The sequence below is a fragment of the Nicotiana tabacum genome, chromosome 7 (genome assembly GCF_000715075.1).
Source record: "Nicotiana tabacum cultivar K326 chromosome 7, ASM71507v2, whole genome shotgun sequence".
NCBI classification, from domain to species: Eukaryota; Viridiplantae; Streptophyta; class Magnoliopsida; order Solanales; family Solanaceae; genus Nicotiana; species Nicotiana tabacum.
In genome coordinates, this window is record NC_134086.1 from 89,309,482 (window position 1) to 89,331,635 (window position 22,154).

At 37.6% G+C, this 22,154-nt stretch overlaps 1 protein-coding gene across 8 annotated transcripts; it reads left to right on the forward strand.

Annotated features, from left to right (window-relative positions):
• The first annotated feature begins 1,271 nt into the window (after positions 1-1,271).
• On the forward strand, positions 1,272-20,335 carry LOC107796898 (DNA-directed RNA polymerases II, IV and V subunit 8B-like). Of its 8 annotated transcripts, none has more exons than XM_075257379.1 (7): positions 1,274-1,477; positions 2,448-2,688; positions 3,890-3,935; positions 16,789-16,882; positions 18,488-18,651; positions 19,259-19,353; positions 19,813-20,333. In XM_075257379.1, the coding sequence occupies exons 4-7, from the start codon at positions 16,825-16,827 to the stop codon at positions 19,922-19,924; spliced, it is 429 nt and encodes a 142-aa protein (XP_075113480.1). In that variant the 5' UTR covers positions 1,274-1,477; positions 2,448-2,688; positions 3,890-3,935; positions 16,789-16,824; the 3' UTR covers positions 19,925-20,333. The 8 variants fall into 8 exon arrangements, with proteins under 8 accessions (XP_075113473.1, XP_075113476.1, XP_075113474.1 ...); XM_075257378.1 differs by having other exon boundaries at positions 16,792-16,882; positions 19,813-20,332; XM_075257377.1 differs by having other exon boundaries at positions 1,276-1,477; positions 16,789-16,897; positions 19,813-20,328.
• The last annotated feature ends 1,819 nt before the right edge of the window (positions 20,336-22,154 follow it).

Consider the following 22,154-nt stretch of genomic DNA (forward strand, 5'->3'; position numbering starts at 1 on the left):
TGGTCATGTGAGGAGGAGGAGGAGGAGCACAAACGCCCCAGTAAGAAAGTGTGAGAAATTGACTTTGGAGGGTCTACGGAGAGGTAGAGGTAGGCCAAAGAAGAGGTGGGGAGAGGTGATTAGGCAAGGCGTGTCGCAACTTCAGCTGACCGAAGACATGACCCTTGGTAGGAATGTATGGAGGTTGAGGATTAGGGTAGTAGAGTAGGTAGTCTAGAGTGTTCATAACAGTAGTACTGACACGCAATCTCGCTTTCTGTTGGTAGTAGGTTTTTATGACTAACCGTTATCTTCTTTCATTGTTGATCACCTTACTATCTTGTTGTCTTTATTCTGCTTTTATACAGCTTTTGGTACTGTCCCTTTTTGTCTATATTTTCATTAATGTGGTGTTTATGCTTTCCTGAGCCGATGGTCTATTGGAAACAACCTCTCTATCCTCACAAGGTAAGGGTAAGGTTTGCGTACATACTACCCTTCCTAGACTCTATAATATGGGATAATACTGGGTATATTGTTGTTGTCGTTGTCTTGATAAACAATCTCTTTTAAAATACAGTATTTCTTTCAAAATTAGTAATGCATGGGTTAGTAATGCAAACATTGGTTTTGCAGATATTATTTTTTACCTGTTGTTTGGTGTGGTGTATTAAAAAATTATAATGCATTGCATAATTTTTAAGAAAAATAATTGTTTACAAAAATGCCCTCCATATTCTCTAGCTTTAAGTGACTTTAAGGATAATTTTATCTTTAACCATACTAATGCATGTATTAATAGCCTTGGTATTACTAATGTCATAATTTTCTATGCATTACTTATACATAGGATAATACCAAGTATGATGTCTAACTAATACAAGTATTAGTTATACACAGGTTGAAAAAATGTACCAACAAAGATATTAGTAATGCACGGAGCTAATGCTTGTATTATTTTTTCTAATACTTCCTGCCAAACGACCCCTTATATGCAATGCTTACGTACTGGTACGTTAGAACATTTTTTTCAGAAATTAATTTTTAAAAAATAATTTTTTAAAAAATACCTTTTAAGGAAATTATTATCAAAGGAAAAAATGACTTAACTCACTTATGAGCGAAAATTATTTTCCTGTATAATCATTTCAACTCTTAACTTCATATTAGTGAATTTAATTCACACTTGCACAAAAGGATGAATAATAATATTAAAATATTTGCATAAAAGCATTATCTAATTTGCTAACATTATTATTATAATAATTATTATTTGTATAAATATTTTGTTGAAAAATATAACGTATCTAGGAAAAATAAGTATTCTGGGTTTGACCAAACGTTCACGAAATGAGATGGAGAGAATTGGAGATTTCTTAAACTTAGAGGAAGTTTGGACAGTTAGATGAAATGCGGGGACGTAATATAGATATTCACGAAATTTGTGTTTGCCAAACAGTTCCTTAGCTACTTCAATGGCTACGACGAGAAATTGGTGGTAGGCGGTTTTCAAATGAAAAAACAATCAATTGCCCCCTAATTATGTACAGTAGTTTATAACTTTATATGAACATTGAGGGATGCTCGCAAAATGTTCGATAAAATTCCTCAACCAATTGTCTTCCAAGAATTTCAAGTACTTATTCCTTCTCTTTGTTTCCGTTTTGGAATTTTGGATAATGCTTGACAATATTTCATTAATAATACTTCCTTCGTTCCAATTTATAAGACTCTTCCTCAATTCAGTAATGTTTTAAAGACTCTTTCATACCATTTTCACCATCTATTGAATTTGAATGCATTCAAAATTTAAACTTTGATGTGATGTTATATCTATCGAACTAACTCGCAATCACTATGTTAGTGTATTATAGACGTGTAATCTCGGTGGGTTGAGTTACTTGGTACTTGTGCATGCAGTAGGTAGCAGGGTCGGTGGAATAGTCGAGGTTACCACAAGGACAATCATTATAAAGAAAAGAAAAAAATTATAGACGTTCAATTAGCATATTAAACACCTTATCAAATCAAACACCTTCATATATTAAATGAAATGGAGGGACTATTAATTTCTGAAACTTAATGTTTGAATTCATTTAATTATTAAAATTTTAACTTTTTTTTCTTTTTGGGAATCGTTGCTATTAAAATTGAAAGTGGATTTAATGTCTTTGTGCCCAATATTGTGGTGTCAAATAAAATGGGACGGAGGATAATAATTATTTAAGTTGGAGCTTTTGAACGCATATTTGTGTTAAGAGTTTATTTATATCTCTTAGATATTTTAAAATTCAAAGTTATTTCTTGTTTGGTAATGAAATGCTTGAGTTTCTTTAAAACTTTTGCTAAATTCAGGCAAGTAATTTCTTGTTGATATTTGTAAAAAAAGCTCTAGTTGGAGCTGGTGCTGATTGTGCAAACTCTAGTCAATAATGCTAGCTAAACTTATTCAAGTGTTTGTGACACAGAAAAATGGCAAAAGAGTTGATATGCGACAGTGCAGAGGCTTAAGAAAGAATACAACGGGAGTTCTATCTTTGTATCAACGAATGTTGAGGAGCCAGAATTCCTCTACTGAACTTTGCAGCAAGGGTTTAAAAGAAGGGCTGAGATCTTTGCAGTATCTAATGCTGGCCTCTAGGAGTGATCTCTCCGTACAATTAACGGTCATATTGGTGCTGCTGAATGCTCTTCTCCGTTTTAAGAAAGGTCAGATTCCAATACAAACTTCAGGATAACTATTATTTGAGTCATTTATGATGATCATCTGACCATATTTCCTGTGAGTGCCAATGTTTCTAAATAGCTTTTTTGCATGTGATTATTTCCGATATGTATAAGTTATTTACTCTCATTTAGCTGAACTTGAATTGTACCTGATAAATCATAAGATAAATAAAGAGACATCATACTGATGACAGAAGCAAGATATCTAACTTGCAGAGGACAAAGGTAAGAACTTAAATGCTGGTCAAGAATCTTGAGATAAATGAAACAGACTGAAGATGTCCTGATTCTTAACATCCGTGAGCTGGAGCTGCAATTAGGAATGAGTACACGCGTTTGAGTAAAGCGATTAATTAATTACAAAGTCATCTCTTTTCCAATAGAAACTCTGAATTCACCTATATTGCCGTAGAATCTTTACGCAATTTCAATTATCATCAGCTTAATTTTGTGGTTATCTGTCTTCTTGATTTGGAGACAAACTTGTTTAAGCACTTCAGATTGCTTTTTATGGATGGATCTTCAAGATCTTTTTTAATTATTTTACTTTTATATCGGATCCTCAAGATCATTATTTATTTCTCTCTTACTTTTTATGCAAACAAATTGATGAAAAGATTAATTCCGTATGTTTTAACAAATAAAAGTAGTCCAGCTGCTAGCAAAAAACAGAAAGGGTGAAAAAGAGAATTCAAAATCTGAGTCAATACACAAACACGAGACAATTTTCAATTATGTAAAATTAAAGAAACCAAGGGAGAGAGAAAATTTAAATTTTTCCTGGTTATGTCTAATTGAAATGAGCACAATTCTGGTAGTACAACGTTAACAAACATGTAATGTAAGGACAAGTTTATAATGTATCTTAACAACGATTTGCTTCGCACAGTACAAAACTAAATACATTTCTGTCACACATTTCTTTGATGATTTCTAAGGAAAGGCAGAATTAGGTAAAGAAGTGTAATTATAGATTCTATAGGTGAAGCAAGTGTTAGGTCATAAAAAAGGAGGGAGGTCAGCATAGTTGTAAAAAAAGGAAGAGATAAAACTACAAATACCAGATTCTCAAAATCCTCCTCCAGGTTTCATTTAAGTTCTTCAGGTTCAGAACTCTTCCTAGAAATCATTCTGATCAGTCATCTCAGAGCCTACCTTTTGCTGACACATTTTTTTCTAGCAGGTTTATTCCGGTTTCTCTCAAAGCTCTTCCTCCCCCGTGGAAGCTAGTAAGTTTTGGAGTGTCATTGATTAATTTGGCATTTTCATTTTCTCGTTCGCTCATTTACATCATCTCTATTCAAGTTCCATGTGATTTTCCTCGGAACCTGTGTTGGAACTTTCTGATATACACTTTGTATCCATCTAGCGGAGATCTCTAGATTGTAACATATTTTGACCTATAACAACATTACCAAATAGGTATATACTTTGGTTTGGAAGGAGGATGAGTTTGCAATTTGCTAGTTCTCCTAAAAACATAAAATGCTATGCTTGGGATAGACTTAGCTTTCTTGGGTCGTATCTTAATGTATTAGGAAGCCTTGATTGAATGCTGGATGTCCATAGAGTGAATGTTAAGTCTTAATACATTAATAATACCAAAAAAGTATTATCGGAATCACGTTCTTCTCAAGTTGCGCTGTGTTTAGGGATAAGTTGCTACAAAAATTTCTTTTACAAGAATATTGATATATTGGACTGGTATAACTGAATAAACAAGTTTTCAAGTTGTAGTATTTGAAATTTGGAAGTTCTTTAGCGCAGCAGGTTAACAAAAAAATGACTTTGATAATGGAAAAGCACTAAGAGCATACTGACTTCTCACTGTTTCTTAGTTAGTCTGGTTAAACAAGAAAATGAATTTGTTTCGAGTCATATTGCTGGTCTGTACTGGTATGTATTAAAGTTAATTGCTTTGGATGAAGTAACATAAATCAGTCTTGAAATAAGTTTTGAACACGGATAATTTATGTAAACGTATCGATAACTTTGGAGAAGTGGTGGTGGTGGAAACTTGATGTAGTTGGAAAAAATTTAAAACTGAAGGGCTTTCTGCGCTTTAGTTCTTGTTCTTCTACGTCTATCTAAGTCTGTCGTAATTATATGGATGTTAATTATCGAGGATGGAGGATGGGGTTAGTTGAATATGGACTTTAAAGTTTGCAACAGAGATCAGTCGTTTTCTTCCATGAGCACTAATTTTATCCTGAAATTGATACAAATTTTCTAGTTTTCTCCGAGTTCGAGAACCTCTAGAGTTAGAAAACCAAATTATTGGGTATTGAAATGAAGCAGCTCCAAATAGATTCATATAGCCGACCCAACTAGTCTGGGATTGCATAGTTCTTGTTATTCTCTCTGGTGGGGATGATATTGGGTTCACATGATTTTATCATTGTTCTCTTTGTGCTGGATCCTCAACTTTAGTTTCTTTTGCTTTGAAATTTTGCAGGTTGTTTGAGTTTCTTCCCTTTTCCCTTTTCTTTTATGGTTCTTTTTCCGTTCTCAATAAGATATTGCCTGTAGAATGAACCAGAAAAGTTTGTGAATATAGGTTGGAGTTTGTGTTTAGTTTCTATATAGTTTGGATCTTCTTTTTTTTTTTTTTTTTTTTTGATAATAGTAACAAATTTTATAAATGGGTAAAGAATTTACAAGAGATTGTGTATGCCCCAATCAGACTCCAAAAGATCTGAGACTGCCTAGCCTATTCTGTTCGATTACATTTCTTCTAGCAAATCTAGTAAAGAATGTACCTCCTTCCTATAGCTCTCTTTGCACGAAAAATGAAATAACAAAAAACAATTAAGCTTAATTTTCTGGTAAGAACTAGGCCTATCTTCAAAAACTCTGGCATTCCTTTCCTTCCATATGATCCACCATTTCTTCAGTTTAATATTTGCCCCTCCATTGTTCAAGCTACTGAGAAGAGATGTGATCACGCCCAATTATGCCTTATAAAAAGGACTAAGCGGTCATTGCAAATATAATCCGGTTTACAAGTTCGGAGTCGAATCCCACAGAGAACTAAGGCTTAGCTACAGTTGTTCAATATCGCTAAGAAACACAAGTCCAAACAATTTCCTAATTATAAAGATTATAATGTTTATTTTTATAACTAACAAATACTAGAAAGCAGTAAAACTATCAATTAACAAGGATAAGGATTGGAGACAAGATTAAGGAGGTCTAGAGTTATGATTTCCCCTATTGTCGGAATCCTTTCCGCTATGTTTTCTATAAATTCGCCTAAGTATTCTCTACCGATCATGAGCGCTTTGACTGTCGTAACTCTCTTCCGAGTAATTACCACAATTTACTAGACACATTCTCCCGAATTACGCTAGTTGGCATTAAGTACGGCTCACTCAGATCGCACCCAAGGTTTCGTTATCCCTAATCCCACCTTTAAACCATTCGTATTGATCCCTCATATACGTTAGGAGTGATGTTGTTCACCAACTACCTAAATATGCACTCTCTCCCGAGTAATACACACTAAATAGGCACAGTCGATTGAGAGCTCTTCAACCAACCACAATAATAACGTAGTTGAACAAATAGAGAAAATACTACAACAAATCTATATTAACGTAACAAGAAAATCATCCTCCAATAGGTTCCATCAAAACCCTAGATAACAAATTAGCTATTCATAATAGTATGCATAACTACAATACTAGAATGCATAACCAATAATGAAAATAGGAAGAAGGAAGTGAAAAACTCGTAGAAGAATTCTCCGCCTTGCTCCTAGTGTGTTCTTGCCTCCTTACGTCAAATCCCCAGTCTCCTTAGCCTCCTTAGGTCTAAATTATGTCAAAAGTATGTCCTCCCCCTTAAAATAACATTTTTACATGTATTTATACCAAGTAGGGTCGGGCCCAGACGAAAATACCTTCTTCCGCGCGAAATAGCACTTTGGCTCTATAAAATTTGCACATGCGCGCCGCATGGGGCGACGCGCCACGCGGTGTGCTTGTGGGGAAGCTAGAGAGCTGGGATGCAGGAAATTTACACAGGCGCGGCGCACGGCGCGCTGCGGTAGTGGGAATTCGCAAAAATGCAAATATGAAAGTTGTAGCCCTTTCAAATAGCTTTCCAGCGATATATTGTGGAGCCCAAACAGAGTTCTGAGCGAAAAGTTATGTGCATTTTACTAGACAATGCGGCCGTATGCCCGCTCGATTCTTCGTTTCGTTCTTAACTATCATCCGTTGATCCCCGAACACGATCCCGGGTTAATTCCTTGGGTTTTTACTCAGATTTCAAAGCTCACTTGAATTCATTCCATAACATCTACATAGCTCGGAATCACTCCTACAAAGCATAAAATACACAATCTAGTGCAAAACACTAGCGATTAAAGCTCAAACTCAATTAAAGTGCAGTAAATTAGAGTGTAATAAGCGACTAAAATACACAATTATAGCCTATTATCAACACCCCACACGTAAACCATTGCTCGTCCTCGAGCAATCAAACTACACTTTATATAGACACGACCTTTTTAAACAATTCTCCTAGCTCATCACACCAAGATTATTTAAAATAGACTAAGCACAAAAGCGTAACATCTTCACCTCAAAATTTGACTCAAAAGTACCACACATTATTCACAACTTACTCACTTACTCTAACATAGAGGTCCACAATATTGTCTTTCCTTCATGAATCAAGTGCCCTCATACAACAAAAGAGAGTAGTTCCACACATAAAAGTTAGGAACAATTACGAACTCAAGATAGAAAGAATTCACTCACTCTTAGAAGTAACATTCATATGCCACAAAAGATGCACCATAGGCTTGCCCGTAGTGTACTACTCTACTAATCGAGTTCATTCAGTCTAGGATCAAGTAGGACTTTATTTGGTTGTAATGTAGGCTGCGAGACGGGTAGGATACATTTAGATATAAGAGTGACTACACCTCCCTAAGCACTTTAATACATACAGTTTTAACATTTAAAATCCCACACTTATGTCAAACTATGACTCCACCTTCACATCAATATACATCCACTCCCAAATTATTTAAGCACAATTACATCAAGAGGTACCACTTATCAATGAATATCTGCACACAATACAACTATTTTTTTTCTTTTCATTTCTTTTTCAATTCAAGGGGCTCTTGCTCTTTCAAATCGGTGCACCTTTCTCTTTATTTCATTAGTTCCACTCAAAAGCCGAACCAACCACCCCACACTTTAGCTTTTACAAAGTTTATAGCAAGTCAAGTGCTCATGAGAGGTTAAAAAGTTCAAATAGATGGTTAATTCAAACAAATGGGTAAGACTTGTAATGTGGTTGCCAAAGAAACAGGATTACATGCTCAAAGGGGTTAATTACGATACATAACAATTAAGCAGGTAAAATATACATATCTGGCTCAACAAAGAAACGCCTATATCACTTCCAAGACTGAACAAAACTACTATTTCGCTTTGCAAACACACAGGGTAAGTTCTAGGCATGCACAGAATAACACCCAAACCTCACACACACATGACACATAACTCATTCAGGATTGGATTCATCAAGACACTCTAGTCAAAGCAGTTAAGTAAAGTTAAGAACATACAATTTAAGGTGCTTATATAAGAGTAAAAAACCGAGCCTAAGTGTCACAACCAAAGGACTTACTATTCTCAAAGCATAACAAAGTCAAGAGATATTGCTTCAATTCAATTCATCTCACACTGCCTCCTACTCCTAAAAAAATTAAAACTAATTACACCCGGTTCAAACAAAACCCTTGGAAAAGAGCCGCGACACAAAGAAAAACCAAGGGAAAATTACTACACTACCTACAAAGAATTTTTTTTTATAATTTTTTTTAGACTTAAATCCCTCAAGAAAAAAAATTAATTAATTAAACTAACACAACTAAAATAGCATAAAAAGACAATCTCCTCATCCCACACTTAAAATTGTGCATTGTCCCCAATGCACGCCATAACTAATAAGAGGGTAAAAGAAACTCCCTGGTAGGCCAAAGGTCGAAGCACTAGCAGCTCATGGGGTACTCAGACTTTTCCCAGGCATGGTCCTTCGTGCGGTACCTCATTACTTATTCTTTACATGACGATTCTAACATATTAATATACATCAACAACAACAACAACAACAACAACAACGACCCAGTATAATCCCACAAGTGGGGTCTGGGGAAGGTAATATGTACGCAGACCTTACCCCTACCCCGAAGGGTAGAGAGGCTGTTTCCAGGAGACCCTCGGCTCAAAAAAGCAATAGGAGATGATATATTAGTACCATAAAAATGCGTAATAAAAATAACAACAATAACAACAACAATATATAAGAGATATGAAATATGAAATACAGGATACAAAATACGAAATACGAAATAGATGGCTGGTATAGTACAACTAGAAGGGAAAGCCCTGCATCAATAGACGACCAATGACATTCCTAGTCTAACTCCTAACTGGATAGTCTCCCTCTATTGTGCTGTAGAAATATTCACACTCTCCCATAACCTACAACCTTAATGCTCGACCTCCATAATTCCCTATCAAGGGGCCATGTCCTCAGTAATCCTAAGTCGCGCCATGTCCTGTCTGATCACCTCTCCCCAATACTTCTTAGGTCTTCCTCTACCTCTTCGCGTGCCCACTACAGCCAGTCGCTCACACCTCCTCACCGGTGCATCAGTGCTCCTCCTCTGAATGTGCCCGAACCATCTGAGTCTTACTTCCCGCATCTTGTCCTCCATGGGGGCCACACCCACCTTCTCTCGAATATCTTCATTCCTAATCTTATCCATCCTTGTATGCCCGCACATCCACCTCAACATCCTCATCTCTGCTACTTTCATCTTCTGGATGTGTGAGTTCTTTACCGGCCAACATTCAGTTCCATACAACATGGCAGGCCTAACCACTGCTCTATAAAACTTACCTTTTAGTAACGGTGGCACTTTCTTGTCACACAAGACTCCCGACGCTAACCTCCACTTCCTCCACCCCACCCCTATACGGTGTGTGACATCCTCGTCAATCTCCCCGATCCCCTGAATAACCGATCTAAGGTACTTGAAACTACCTCTCTTGGGAATGACTTGAGAGTCAAGCCTCACTTCAACTCCCGCTTCCGTCGACTCAACTCCAAATTTGCACTCGAGGTATTCCGTCTTCGTCCTACTCAACTTGAAACCTTTAGACTCAAGAGCATGTCTCCAAATCTCTAGCCTCTCGTTGACGCCGCCTCTTGTCTCGTCAATTAGAATAATGTCATCAGCAAATAGCATGCACCATGGAACCTCCCCTTGAATATGATGAGTCAGTGCATCCATCACCAGGGCAAATAGGAATGGGCTGAGCGCAGACCCTTGGTGCAACCCCGTAATAGCTGGAAAGTGTTCAGAGTCGCCTCCTACTGTCCTAACCCGAGTCTTAGCTCCCTCATACATGTCTTTAATCACCCTAATATAGTTACTCGGGACCCCTTTATCCTCTAAGCAGCTCCACAAGACCTTCCTAGGCACCTTATCGTACGCTTTCTCCAGATCAATAAACACCATGTGAAGATCCTTCTTCTTATCTCTGTACTGTTCCACCATCCTCCTAATAAGGTGGATAGCTTCTGTGGTAGATTGTCCCGGCATGAACCCGAACTGGTTGTCTGAAATAGACACCGTCCTTCGCACTCTCATTTCTACCACTCTCTCCCAAACTTTCATGGTATGACTTAATAATTTGATGCCCCTATAGTTGTTACAGCTCTGGACATCACCTTTGTTCTTATACAGCGGGACCATTGTACTCCACCTCCACTCTTCAGGCATTCTATTAGTCTTGAATATAACACTAAACAATGCAGTAAGCCATTCCAAGCCTGCTCTACCCACATACCTCCACAGTTCAACCGGAATTTCGTCTGGCCCGGTAGCTCTGCCCCTTCTCATCTTACGCATTGCCTCCATGACTTCATCGATCTCAATGTCCCTACAATTACTTACTTCATGGTGACTGTCGGCATTCTCGATTCCCCAAGTATAGTATCCTGATCCCCTTCTTCACTTAGAAGTTTATGAAAATAGGTCTGCCACCTCCTCTTAATCTGGTCATCTCCCATCAAAACTTTGCCGTCATCATCTTTTATGCACCTCACTTGGTCCAGATCCCGAGTTGTCCTCTCTCTCGCCTTAGCGAGTCGGAATAACTTCTTCTCCCCACCTTTGTTCCTTAGTTCCTCATACAGACGAGTAAAAGCTGTCGTCTTAGCCTCCGTCACTGCCATCTTCGCCTCCTTCCTAGCTACCTTATACCTTTGACTGTTCTCTCTCTTCTCCTCCTCGTCAGTGCTCCCTACTAACCTTAGGTAAGCCGCCTTCTTTGCTTCCACTTTACCTTGGACCACTGCATTCCACCACCAATCTCCTTTGTGTCCACCATAGTGGCCCGTAGATATCCCTAACACCTCTCTCGCCGCCTTTCTTATACAGTCCGTCGTCGTCGACCACATTGTGTTTGCGTCCCCACTACTTCTCCAAGCTCTCATTGCCGATAACCTTCCTTCCAACTCTTTAGCCTTATCCTTAGTTAAGGCGCCCCACCTAATCCTGGGGCGTCCTCGCACTGACCTCTTCTTCCTCCTTATCCCAATACAAATGTCCATCACCAAAAGCCTATGCTGCGTTGAGAGGGTCTCACTTGGGATAACCTTGCAGTCCTCGCACAACCTTCTGTCGCATCTCCTGAGGAGGAGATAGTCAATCTGAGTCTTCGCCACCGAACTTTGGTAAGTAACCAAATGTTCATCCCGCTTCGTAAAACTCGAGTTTGCAATGACTAGATCGAAAGCCTTGGCAAAGTCCAACAGCGCAATGCCCCCTCCGTTCCGCTCTCCGAAACCAAATCCGCCATGCACCTCAGTGTACCCACCTGCAGATAACCCAATATGACCATTGAAATCTCCTCCTATGAATAACCTCTCAGAAGGCGGTATACTACGAACAATCTCATCCAACCCCTCCCAAAATTGCCTTTTAATATCCTCATCCAAGCCTGCTTGTGGAGCGTACGCGCTAACGACATTTAAAGTACCCTCACCCACCACCAACTTAATAGTCATTAGCCTATCATTCACCCGTCTGACCTCCACCACGGACTCCCTAAGATGGCTATCTACCAGGATACCCACTCCATTCTTACCCCTCAGGACACCAGAGTACCACAACTTATACCCATCCACATTTTTCGCCCTCGATCCGACCCACCTAGTCTCCTGGACACACGCTATATTAATCTTCCTCTTCTGCAGGATTTTCGCCAACTCTATGGATTTACTCGTTAGTGAACCTATGTTCCATGACCCGATTCTCAACCTATAGGCTCCCTTGCCCCCTCTACCTCCCCTGCTACCCGACCCACCCCCTGAACCCCACCCCACACTCTGCCCCACCCGAGGACATGCCCTTATTCTATCATCCCAGACTGCAGCCACTACACCTACAACAATCTAGAGAAGACTCGCTAGTACACAACGTACACAAATCAAACTAGAAGGAAACACATGGTAACTAGTATCCTAGTTTAAAGGTTTAACTATTGCGAAGTAAAGTAACAGTAATTTAGCTAACACCAAAAGAGAAACAGTAAAACAGGAGGTACCAATTCCCGATAACAAAACTTGTGGCTGATTTGATGTGCTCGATGTAGTTGTATGCTCCCGCCCACTTCCTACCACCCTTGCTGACACTCGCCCAGGTTGCTCTCCTTAGCCAGTGCTCGTGCGCCCAACTTGTCTCCAATACTCCGAGAATTCCTGAAAACACAGAAAATACCACGACCCAAAAACCAGAAGGAGCTATCGCCGCTACCACTGGTTAGCAAAGAAGCAGAGCAAAACGATTGCTTTTTTTCAATTGAAACAGATGCACCACTAAACTGGGGGAAAAATCAGCTAGATAAATCAAAGTAAAATCAAGTAAGAGAAAAAGATAATAACTTTGATCTGAACAAAGACACAACAGATTCTAAAATCGTTAACCCCTTTTCAACAGGAACAAGATACAGTGAAGAAAAAGAAAAAGGAGCGAACACAGTGAAGAGAGAGAAAGTTGGTCCAGTTTTTCGTCCTTTCCAGATTTATTTTCCTATTGCCTCCAATTTATTTTATTTATATTCAGTGATGAAGAAGAAGTAACAAAATAAGAACACAGAGAAAAATCTAGGATCTGTGATATATCAAGAAATGGAAATGGGAAAGTGGGAATTGAAGATAAAAAATTGACGCTACAAAAATAATACCATTAAAAAAAATAAAAAATAAAAGAAAACAGTAAAGCTGGGTTGCCTCCCAACAAACGCTTGATTGAACGTCGCAGCACGACGTGAATCACTTAAGGCCTCCACTTTGAACTTATGAATTGGACCCCAAGTTTTGATTCTGCTCTATGATCATGCTCCTGGAGCAATACAAATTGTTGCGAGCCAATAATTAAATGATACTTTATGAACTTTTTGGCTTTTAATCGAGGAATGTCACTTTGCCTAGACGGCCTTGAAAATTTCAGAATATAGGGCTCATCTACCTCTTCCTTTGACTCTTGCATTGGCTCATACGGCTTAGTTTCCATTTCACCATCTGAACATAATGTAGAGAAGTGTTTGGAATGAGGTCTAACGCGCTCAAATACATGAACTTCAAGATTTTTAACCTCCTCAACACCAATCACACTAGAGTCAACTAAATTTGTATCTTCAACGTCCCTGGTTGACTCTAGTATTACTTTTTCAACATCGGCATCCTCAAATTCCAGCTGGTTAGAATGTTGGGGTTCTACTTTGGACCCCTCCATTGGCACCTCAATTTCCATCTCTAATGCACACTGCTCCTGGCTACTATCCATAATACTGGCATATTGAGCATTAAAAGCTTCAACTAGTTGACTCACTTGAACCTCCAAGTTGCGAATAGTTGCATCTTGCCTTTGTACCCGCAGTTGTATCTCATCATATTGTTCTACAAGGCACTTTAGCATATCCTCGATCTTTTTCAGGTCATTATCCCTGGTTTTTTGTTCCTATTAACTTCACAAGAAAAAGAAGAACCATCAAAGTTGGGAGAAGATAAGAAATATAAGCACAACCATGAAAGTGACCATCTTGACCACCATACATATCACACACATTCCGCACATAAGATTGAGTTGGTGCACATAACTCGGTCTTGGGAATATTTTGATAATGTTGCCCTGGGTGGTTTCCTCCACCAATATGCATAAGGAGGATCAAAAGTAGAATTCCCAACATCAAAACTCTCATAATTCCAAGATTTTATGTCTCTCAAGTCAAAAATAAAAAATAAACAAATACAAGAAAACAAAAATAAAAGTTCAAACTTGCAACCTAAAAATATGTACACCTACAACTACACCGTTAGTTCTCCGGCAACGGCGCCAAATTTGATCACGCCCAACTATGCCTTATAAAAAGGACTAAGCGGTCGTTGCAAATATAATCCGGTTTATAAGTCCGCAGTCGAATCCCATAGGGAACTAAGGCTTAGCTACAGTTGTTCAATATCGCTAAGAAACACAAGTCCAAATAATTTCCTAATTATAAAGATTATAATGTTTATTTTTATCTAATTAACTAACAAATACTAGAAAGCAGTAAAACTATCAATTAACAAGGATAAGGATTGGAGACAAGATTAAGGAGGTCTAGAGTTATGATTTCCCCTATTGTCGGAATCCTTTATGCTACATTTTCTATAAATTCGCCTAAGTATTCTCTATCGATCATGAGCGCTCTAACTGTCGTAACTCTCTCCCGAGTAATTACCTCAATTTACTAGACATATTCTTCCGAATTACGCTAGTTGGCATTAAGTACGGCTCACTCGGATCGCACCCAAGGTTTCGTTATCCCTAATCCCACTTTTAAACCCTTCGTATTGATCCCTCATATACGTTAGGAGTGATGTTGTTCAACAACTACCTAAATATGCACTCTCTCCCGAGTAATACACACTAAATAGGCACAGTCGATTGAGAGCTCTTCAACCAACCACAATAATAACGTAGTTGAACAAATAGAGAAAATACTACATCAAATCAAATCTATATTAACGTAACAGGAGAATCATCCTCCAATAGGTTCCATCAAAACCCTAGATAACAAATTAGCTATTCATAATAGTATGCATAACTACAATACTTGAATTCATAACCAATAATGAAAATAGGAAGAAAGAAGTGAAAAACTCGTAGAAGAATTCTCCGCCTTGCTCCTAGTGTGTTCTTGCCTCCTTAGGCCGAATCCCTAGTCTCCTTAGCCTCCTTAGGTCTAAATTATGTCAAAAGTATGTCTTCCCCCTTAAAATAGCGTTTTTACATGTATTTATACCAAGTAGGGTCGGGCCCAGACGAAAATACCTTCTCCCGCGCGAAGTAGGACTCTGGCTCTGTAAAATTTGCACAGGTGCGCTGCATGGGGCGACGCGCCACGCGGCGTGCTTGTGGGGAAGTTCAGAGAGCTGATTCTAACAGGTTGCAGGAAATTTCCATAGGCGCGGCGCATGGTGCGGCGGGGAATTCGCAAAAATGCAAAACATGAATGTTGTAGCCCTTTCAAATAGCTTTTCAACGATATATTGTGGAGCCCAAACGAAGTTCTGAGCGAAAAGTTATGTGCATTTTACTAGACAATGCGCCATATGCCCGCTCGATTCTCCGTTTCGTTCTTAACTATCATCCGTTGATCCCCGAACACGATCCCGGCTTAATTCCTTAGGCTTTTACTCAGACTTCAAAGCTCTAAATCACTTGAATTCATTCCATAACATCTACATAGCTCGGAATCATTCCTACAAGGCATAAAATACACAATCTAATGCAAAACACTAGCGATTATAGCTCAAACTCAATTAAAGTGTAGTATATTAAAATGTAATAAGTGACTAAAATACGCAATTATAGCCTATTATCAAGATGCAGTGTTATTGGGCATTGTCCAGGAGATTCCAGCCTGATTGAGATAGAAATGCCAAAGTTGAGTAGTGACTGAACAGTGTATAAAGAGATGGGAAACTGACTCCCCATCTTTGCCACATAGACTGCACTTAGCATGTAGCTGAATTCCTCTCCTAATAAGATTATCCTGAGTTAGAACAGCTTCCCTTGCTACTAACCATGTGAAGCATAAGACTTTTGTGGGCGCCCTGACCCTCCAAATTTGTTTCCATGGCCATCCTTGAGTAGGATTAGGAGTATTGTTGATGAAGTGATAAGCAGATTTCACTGAAAAGGATCCTGATTTGTGACCCTTCCACATTAAAGTATCTTCCTCTTCTGTGAGACCTTGGAAAGTTTCTAAGGTCTCCCAGAAATCTGCCACACTTTGCAACTCCAAGTTATTTAAGTTCCTTCTGAAAACAATGTTCCACCCATGTGTGGATTTTGCTTCTGCTACTGAAATTCTTGGATTCGTAGCAATGTTATACAAGTTTGGAAACTGATCTTTCAGAGGAGTGTGCCCAAACCATGTGTCACACCAGAAGAGAACTCTTCTTCCATTTCCAACCTTGATGCTAGAACTCTTGTATGTAGTTTGGATCTTATCTGTCTGAAGATTGTAAAGCTTCCACCTCATGATCCATTCTTTGCGAAGATTCCCTGAGTTGTGCATATTTTCTTGTTCTTTAGATTTCCCACTATATTTACTCTTTTAGGTACTCTTAGTCAGTTATTCAATAAACTTTTAGATGTTTGCCTTCAGAAAGACATCCTGATTTCTGAGTTTAGTTGTAGGACATTTTTGACTTGTTGACCTTTTTTTTTCTCCCACCCTTCTCAGACCTCACTTGTAGGATCACACTGGGTATGTTGTTGTTGTTGTTGACCTTTTTTTCTCTTTCCTTTTTTTTGGGGATTGAAAGTTTGAAATTCAGAAAACCAATTTATGCTCCCCTCCCCCAACCCCCCCAAAAAAAAAAAAGCAAAAGAAAAGAATAAAAGAAAATAGCTGTATTTTTTTTGTTGCAAAATCCAGGTTTCTCATAGCTAACGCAAAGATCATAATCCTCCTTTATATCCTTTTTGTGTAGTAGGTTAATTTTCTGTTTGGAGGGTTTGCTGTGAAAATGGATGCTTTTCACTTTGATGACGTTATCAAGGTTCATAAGGTGAATTTTAATGGCAGTAAGTATGACAAAGGTACTATCTCTTTGATTGCTCCATACAATCTTGATACCATTCACAGTGGTTTGGAACCAGGTGGTGCTAGGATGATTGTTGGTCTCCAAGCACACCCTCTGTCTCTATATTGTTTCATTCTTCTCGTGGGATTTCATTTTTATTTTTTTCCCTTGGTTATGGGTAAGATGCAGAGAGTAATCAGGAAGAGTGTGATATCTCCTACCAGATATGCTGCATTACAAGTTGGGCTGCATTGTTACTTTATGGTGAATAGAGTTCATTTAGATGCCATTTAGGCTCATTATTAAACTGTGGACACTCTTAATGCATGCGGAAAATCTAATGATCTTATAGCTTGGTGATGTACTTTATTTGAAGGGATTTAGATGAAAAAAGCATACAATGAAAATGTCATAGTATATTTTGGTAAGGAGAGTTTTATATCAAAAACGATTTCATGTTTTTAGTAGCTTTTGAAGGGATTAGTGCAATTGCAATGGAATCTTATTACCGATGCAATAACCAAAAAGTTTTCACCACGAGCTGACAAAACCTCCTTCAGCCTTCTCTCATGTATTCCTTTTCTCGTGTTTTTTGTCCACAGAGTTTGGAGTTTGGAATCTGGAATTACTGATGAAATTTTTTGCTTGCTCATAATCTATTGATCTTTATTTAGTGGATGATTATCATGGCTTCCAGTGTCTAAAGCTGGTATCATATTAAAATTTTACATTCTTTTTGAGAAACAGAAAATATTGATGTTGGTGAGTAGTTGAGTACCATGATAGAAACCTGGTGCATGTCTGGTAGTGACTGAATCTCGTAGCTCCTCTCCAAGAACAAGAATGGTACTCCCTCTGTTCCAATTTATGTGAACCTATTTCCTTTTTGGTCCGTTCCAAAAAGAATGAACCCTTTCTAAATTTGGTAACAATTTAGCTTAAAGTTACAACTTTACCCTTAATGAGAAGCTTTTATAACCACACAAATACTCTGGGCCCCATTTGGACTTGTTTAGGACCACAAATTCCAAAAGTCTTTATTTTTTTCTTAAACTCCGTGCCCAGTCAAACAGGTTCACATAAATTGGAACGGAGGGAGTATATCAGTTTGTGGTGTTTTGATAAAAGGATGGCTTTTTGGAAGAGAAGAGAAGTAGAAAAATGGTTGTTTTTAATGTATAAAGTTTCTAATGCATAATTTGCAATACTAAATCTGAAGGCGATGCTTTCTGAAATATATAAATAATTAAGTAGATCAGTCTGTAGTTAGAAGAAAAGGTTATTTAGTTTGGACTTTTGCAGACAAAAATCAGGATAATCCATAATTTATTGGTTTCTATGTGAACTTTTTCCAATCCACATTTGCTGGCTGTTTGTTTTTAAACTAAAATATGATGTGGTTCTAGATTCCTACAGTGATGTAAATTAATATAGAGGAGCGTTACGTGTGCTTTTTGCTGTCTAGAGTACATTTCTTCTGATTTATTTTGGGGGTGCATTGGGATTTTGGTAAGGCGATAAAATGGTTTCATCGACTCTGTTGATTGATCAGCTGTTGCATTTCTATGTAATTGGTCCTTTAACTGAAGCTTCTCAATTTCTTCAGTTTCTCGCATAGAAGCAGAAAGTCAAGATGGAAACACATTTTGCCAGCTAGTGATCATCCGAGAGTTATATTCTGTTCATCCGAATGAATTGTATAGGATGGTTATTTCAGAGGTAGACAAAGACAATCCTGATGAGTCAGATTTTGCTGGCTATCTTCCTGAGGTATCTGTCCCATTTACTTATTGAGATGCATCTGCATCTTTTTCTTTAATTATCTTGCAAAGTGTCATCTGATGGCCAAGAAAATTTTGGGTATACGCTCTACGAATTTTTTTTGTGGGGACAAGAAAACTGGTCCTCATCTGAAGAGTCCTAATATGCTCTATGATTTGTTAATCTCAAACCTTTTATTTTCAGATCTCAGCACAGATTGCTTGCTGAGTTCATATACATATTTGGCGATGAATTCATAATTTTGACCTTGTACAATAGACCCTTGTGGTCCAGTCCTTTCCCGGACCCCGCACATAGCGGAGCTTAGTGCACTGGACTGCCCTTTTAGTTCAACGGTCTCAAAGGCTAAGATTGAAGCAGCTTTTGATTATAAAGCCATGTGGTCGGTTTTCATTTTCTTGACTTCTTGGAGTGGCCAAATATCCTTATTTCCTTATTAACCATTCAAGAAAATACTGGAAGCATGTTTGCGGTGTAAATCTTTTTTTATTACCTCAAGGCTTTTGACAATTTTAAAGTGTAGTTCAGAGTTGTGGCTGCGCCTTTTAGATTGCCTAAACTTACTCTATGCCTTTTTTATTTTCTTCAATTGCAGGGAAAGCAGAAATCACCTGCGGACCAATTCGAATTCATCATGCAAGGGAAAGTGTATAATGTCTCAACGGATACATCAGGATCTGACACTAAAGCGTATGTAGTATATTCTACTTGCCCCACTTCTTCATAACTTCTATGAAATTGCTAGCTAGTTTCAACTTTCAAGATGTTCTGTGGATTGAAGAAAGAAGAGCCAAAAAACATAAGAGGAATTGACAGATGCATTACCTTCTTTATTTCCCTCATGTCTATTTTCTTCTGTTCTATAAGTTTGGGAGTAATTTGCCATTTATCTGCTCTTGGTTGTCTTATCCTATTGTCACTGAACAAACAACTCCAAACCTTGGCCTTTGTTCAATTATGTGGTAAACTGAAAGCTCCCCGTGGATCCCGTTGTAGTTTAAAGGATGCTAATGGTACATTTTATGGCCTTTCATGAGGATAAGCTTGTCATAGCATCATTATTGTTCCGCATATTCTCAAAGGTTAAGCTTAGAGATCCAAATCTTTAGACGATCTATTAATAATTTGTATCTTCTCTTTTGTGTTCAGAGTGGTTCATATCTCCTTTGGTGGACTTCAGTTTATGCTGAAAAGTGACCCAGCCAAGTTGCAAAGGTTTAAGCGGGGCCAGAGGATCCTTCTTCTTATGACGAAGCTGTGAAAGCGGTTGTGCTGCTGCAGTGGGAGCCTCAAGTGCAGTGAGTTTCAGATACCGAATGCCTAAACAAAACAAAAAACTTGGAGTGCAATTTCATGTCAAGTGAAGAGACATTCATTTTATTTTCCTTCATATGTTGGGGGTAGATGGGCTGTTTTAGAGGGTAGCAAGAGACCCTTCTGGCCAGAATTGCGCTTATTCCGTTGATTATATTACTTGTTTCTCTATTTGAAACCTTTATTTTTGACTCAAAACAAATCTTATTGATATTTTAATCTGCATCTTTAAGGCAGATCATTGCACAAATTTCAGATTCGCCATTTTCAGTGAACTCCTAAACAAAAGCAATCAAATATTATGAACTAAAAGAGGGACTTTTCGACAATTACTCCCTTTGTCTCGTTTTGTTTGATGTAGTTTTCGTTTTAGTTCGTCATCTCTTTCCTCGAATTGTATACTTTGTCAATTTCAAACTTCAAGTTAATACATAACAATTCTATTATATTATTACTTTGAATTTGATCTGGCATCCTTAATATTACTTGTATAGTTGTATCTACCACATTCAAATGTAATGAACTGTTCAATTTTTCTCCTAAAAGTCAAAGCATGCCATATAATATTGGATGAAAATTGCAAATATTTTTGGATAAATAGATTCTAAGGGGTAAATTCTTTTTATTCTCAGGTGATCAACCAAATAATGTGAATGAAGAGCTGAAAATTTGGAATACTTTTTACTCTAAGTCCTATTTTGTGTTAATGTAATACTTTGTTCTAACACTGTTCTTCACCCTATCTAATGTATTTTATAGTTCAAAAATATATTTGATGTAATAATAATAATAATGATTATGGATTTATGGTGGTGATGGTAATGGTAACTATGGTAAAATAAAAGTAATAAAAATGCTAAATTATACACAAATGCATGAGAATAAAATATGTTTGCGTCATTATTTTTCTGATATACAAGTATTTTTTGTAACAGACATTTTTCTAGTAGTATTCTATAAAATTCATAGTTAGCTTTCACATTCTTTTCAATTTTTGTTATTTATAAATATTTGATTTGTTTCAAAATGTCATATACGTGTTCAATAGATACATACCAAACAGCATATGGTGTTTAATAAGTCAGATCTAAGTTAAGGTATCTAAACAAAAAATAAAGCCAAATTTAGGGGGTCGTTGATGCATGTGGTCGAAATTTGGGGAGAGTTGGGCTTTTATGTCAAACTACGGGGAAGAAGTATAATTTTCAAAACTTTGGCTGCAGACGTAAATAAACGCTTTCCGTTTACAAAATACAGTTCTCTAAGCTTCAATAAAATTGCCGGTAAGCTATTCTCAGATTTTGTCAGTTTGCAATATAAACAAATTCTTCTTGGTTGGTATCCAATTCCTGAAGATATATATAGAATAGTTACTAATTCTAATTCTCTTTCTGCAACCAACATCAGCATTGAGTACTGCCCGCAAACTGTTTGATGAAATTCCTAGTCCAATGTGTCTCCTTCAATCGTTAAATACTTGTTATTTAATTGATTTTTTTTGATTTTGGACCAAAATAAATTGCGGGTATGCTGCATTTTGTTTTAATCCTTGGAAATAATTGAATTTCTATTAAATTATTTTTTGCTCAATATTGGGATAAAAAGTTTTTTTTTTTACATGTGGGAATTGAGCTAAATATTATGGAAATTTACTCAAGTTTTTTGTGACAGAAGAGAGAAATGGCAAGAGGGTTGATATGGGCTACAGCAGAAGACTTGGCAAAGAATAGAGGAAGAGTTCTGTCTTTGTACAGGCAAATCTTGAGGAGCCTTAACTCACCTGCTTTGCCACTCAACTTAGCAGCTAGGCTTCAAAAGAAAGCTGAGGTTCGTGCCATGTTCATGTTGGGTTCCGAGGAACGATCCCTTCACAACATTCAAGATCTTATTGATGCTGCTGAATACTCTCTTTCCCTATTAAGAAGAGGAGAAATTCCAAAACACATTCAAGTTTATCAATAAGTCGGTCCAATTTTCTTGTGAGTATAAACCTCGTCGAAGAATCTTCTGCATGTGCTTTATTCCCTATATGCATATGTAGTATGTTTTTTTTTCTTGTCAGAACATATTCATTATGTACTGTTTCATTCAGCTGAACTTGAAGTCTTAGTTTTATTTCTTGCAAAGTGGTTCCTTTCGAAGTTCCAATTTCCGAATGATGAAAAATAAAGCAACTT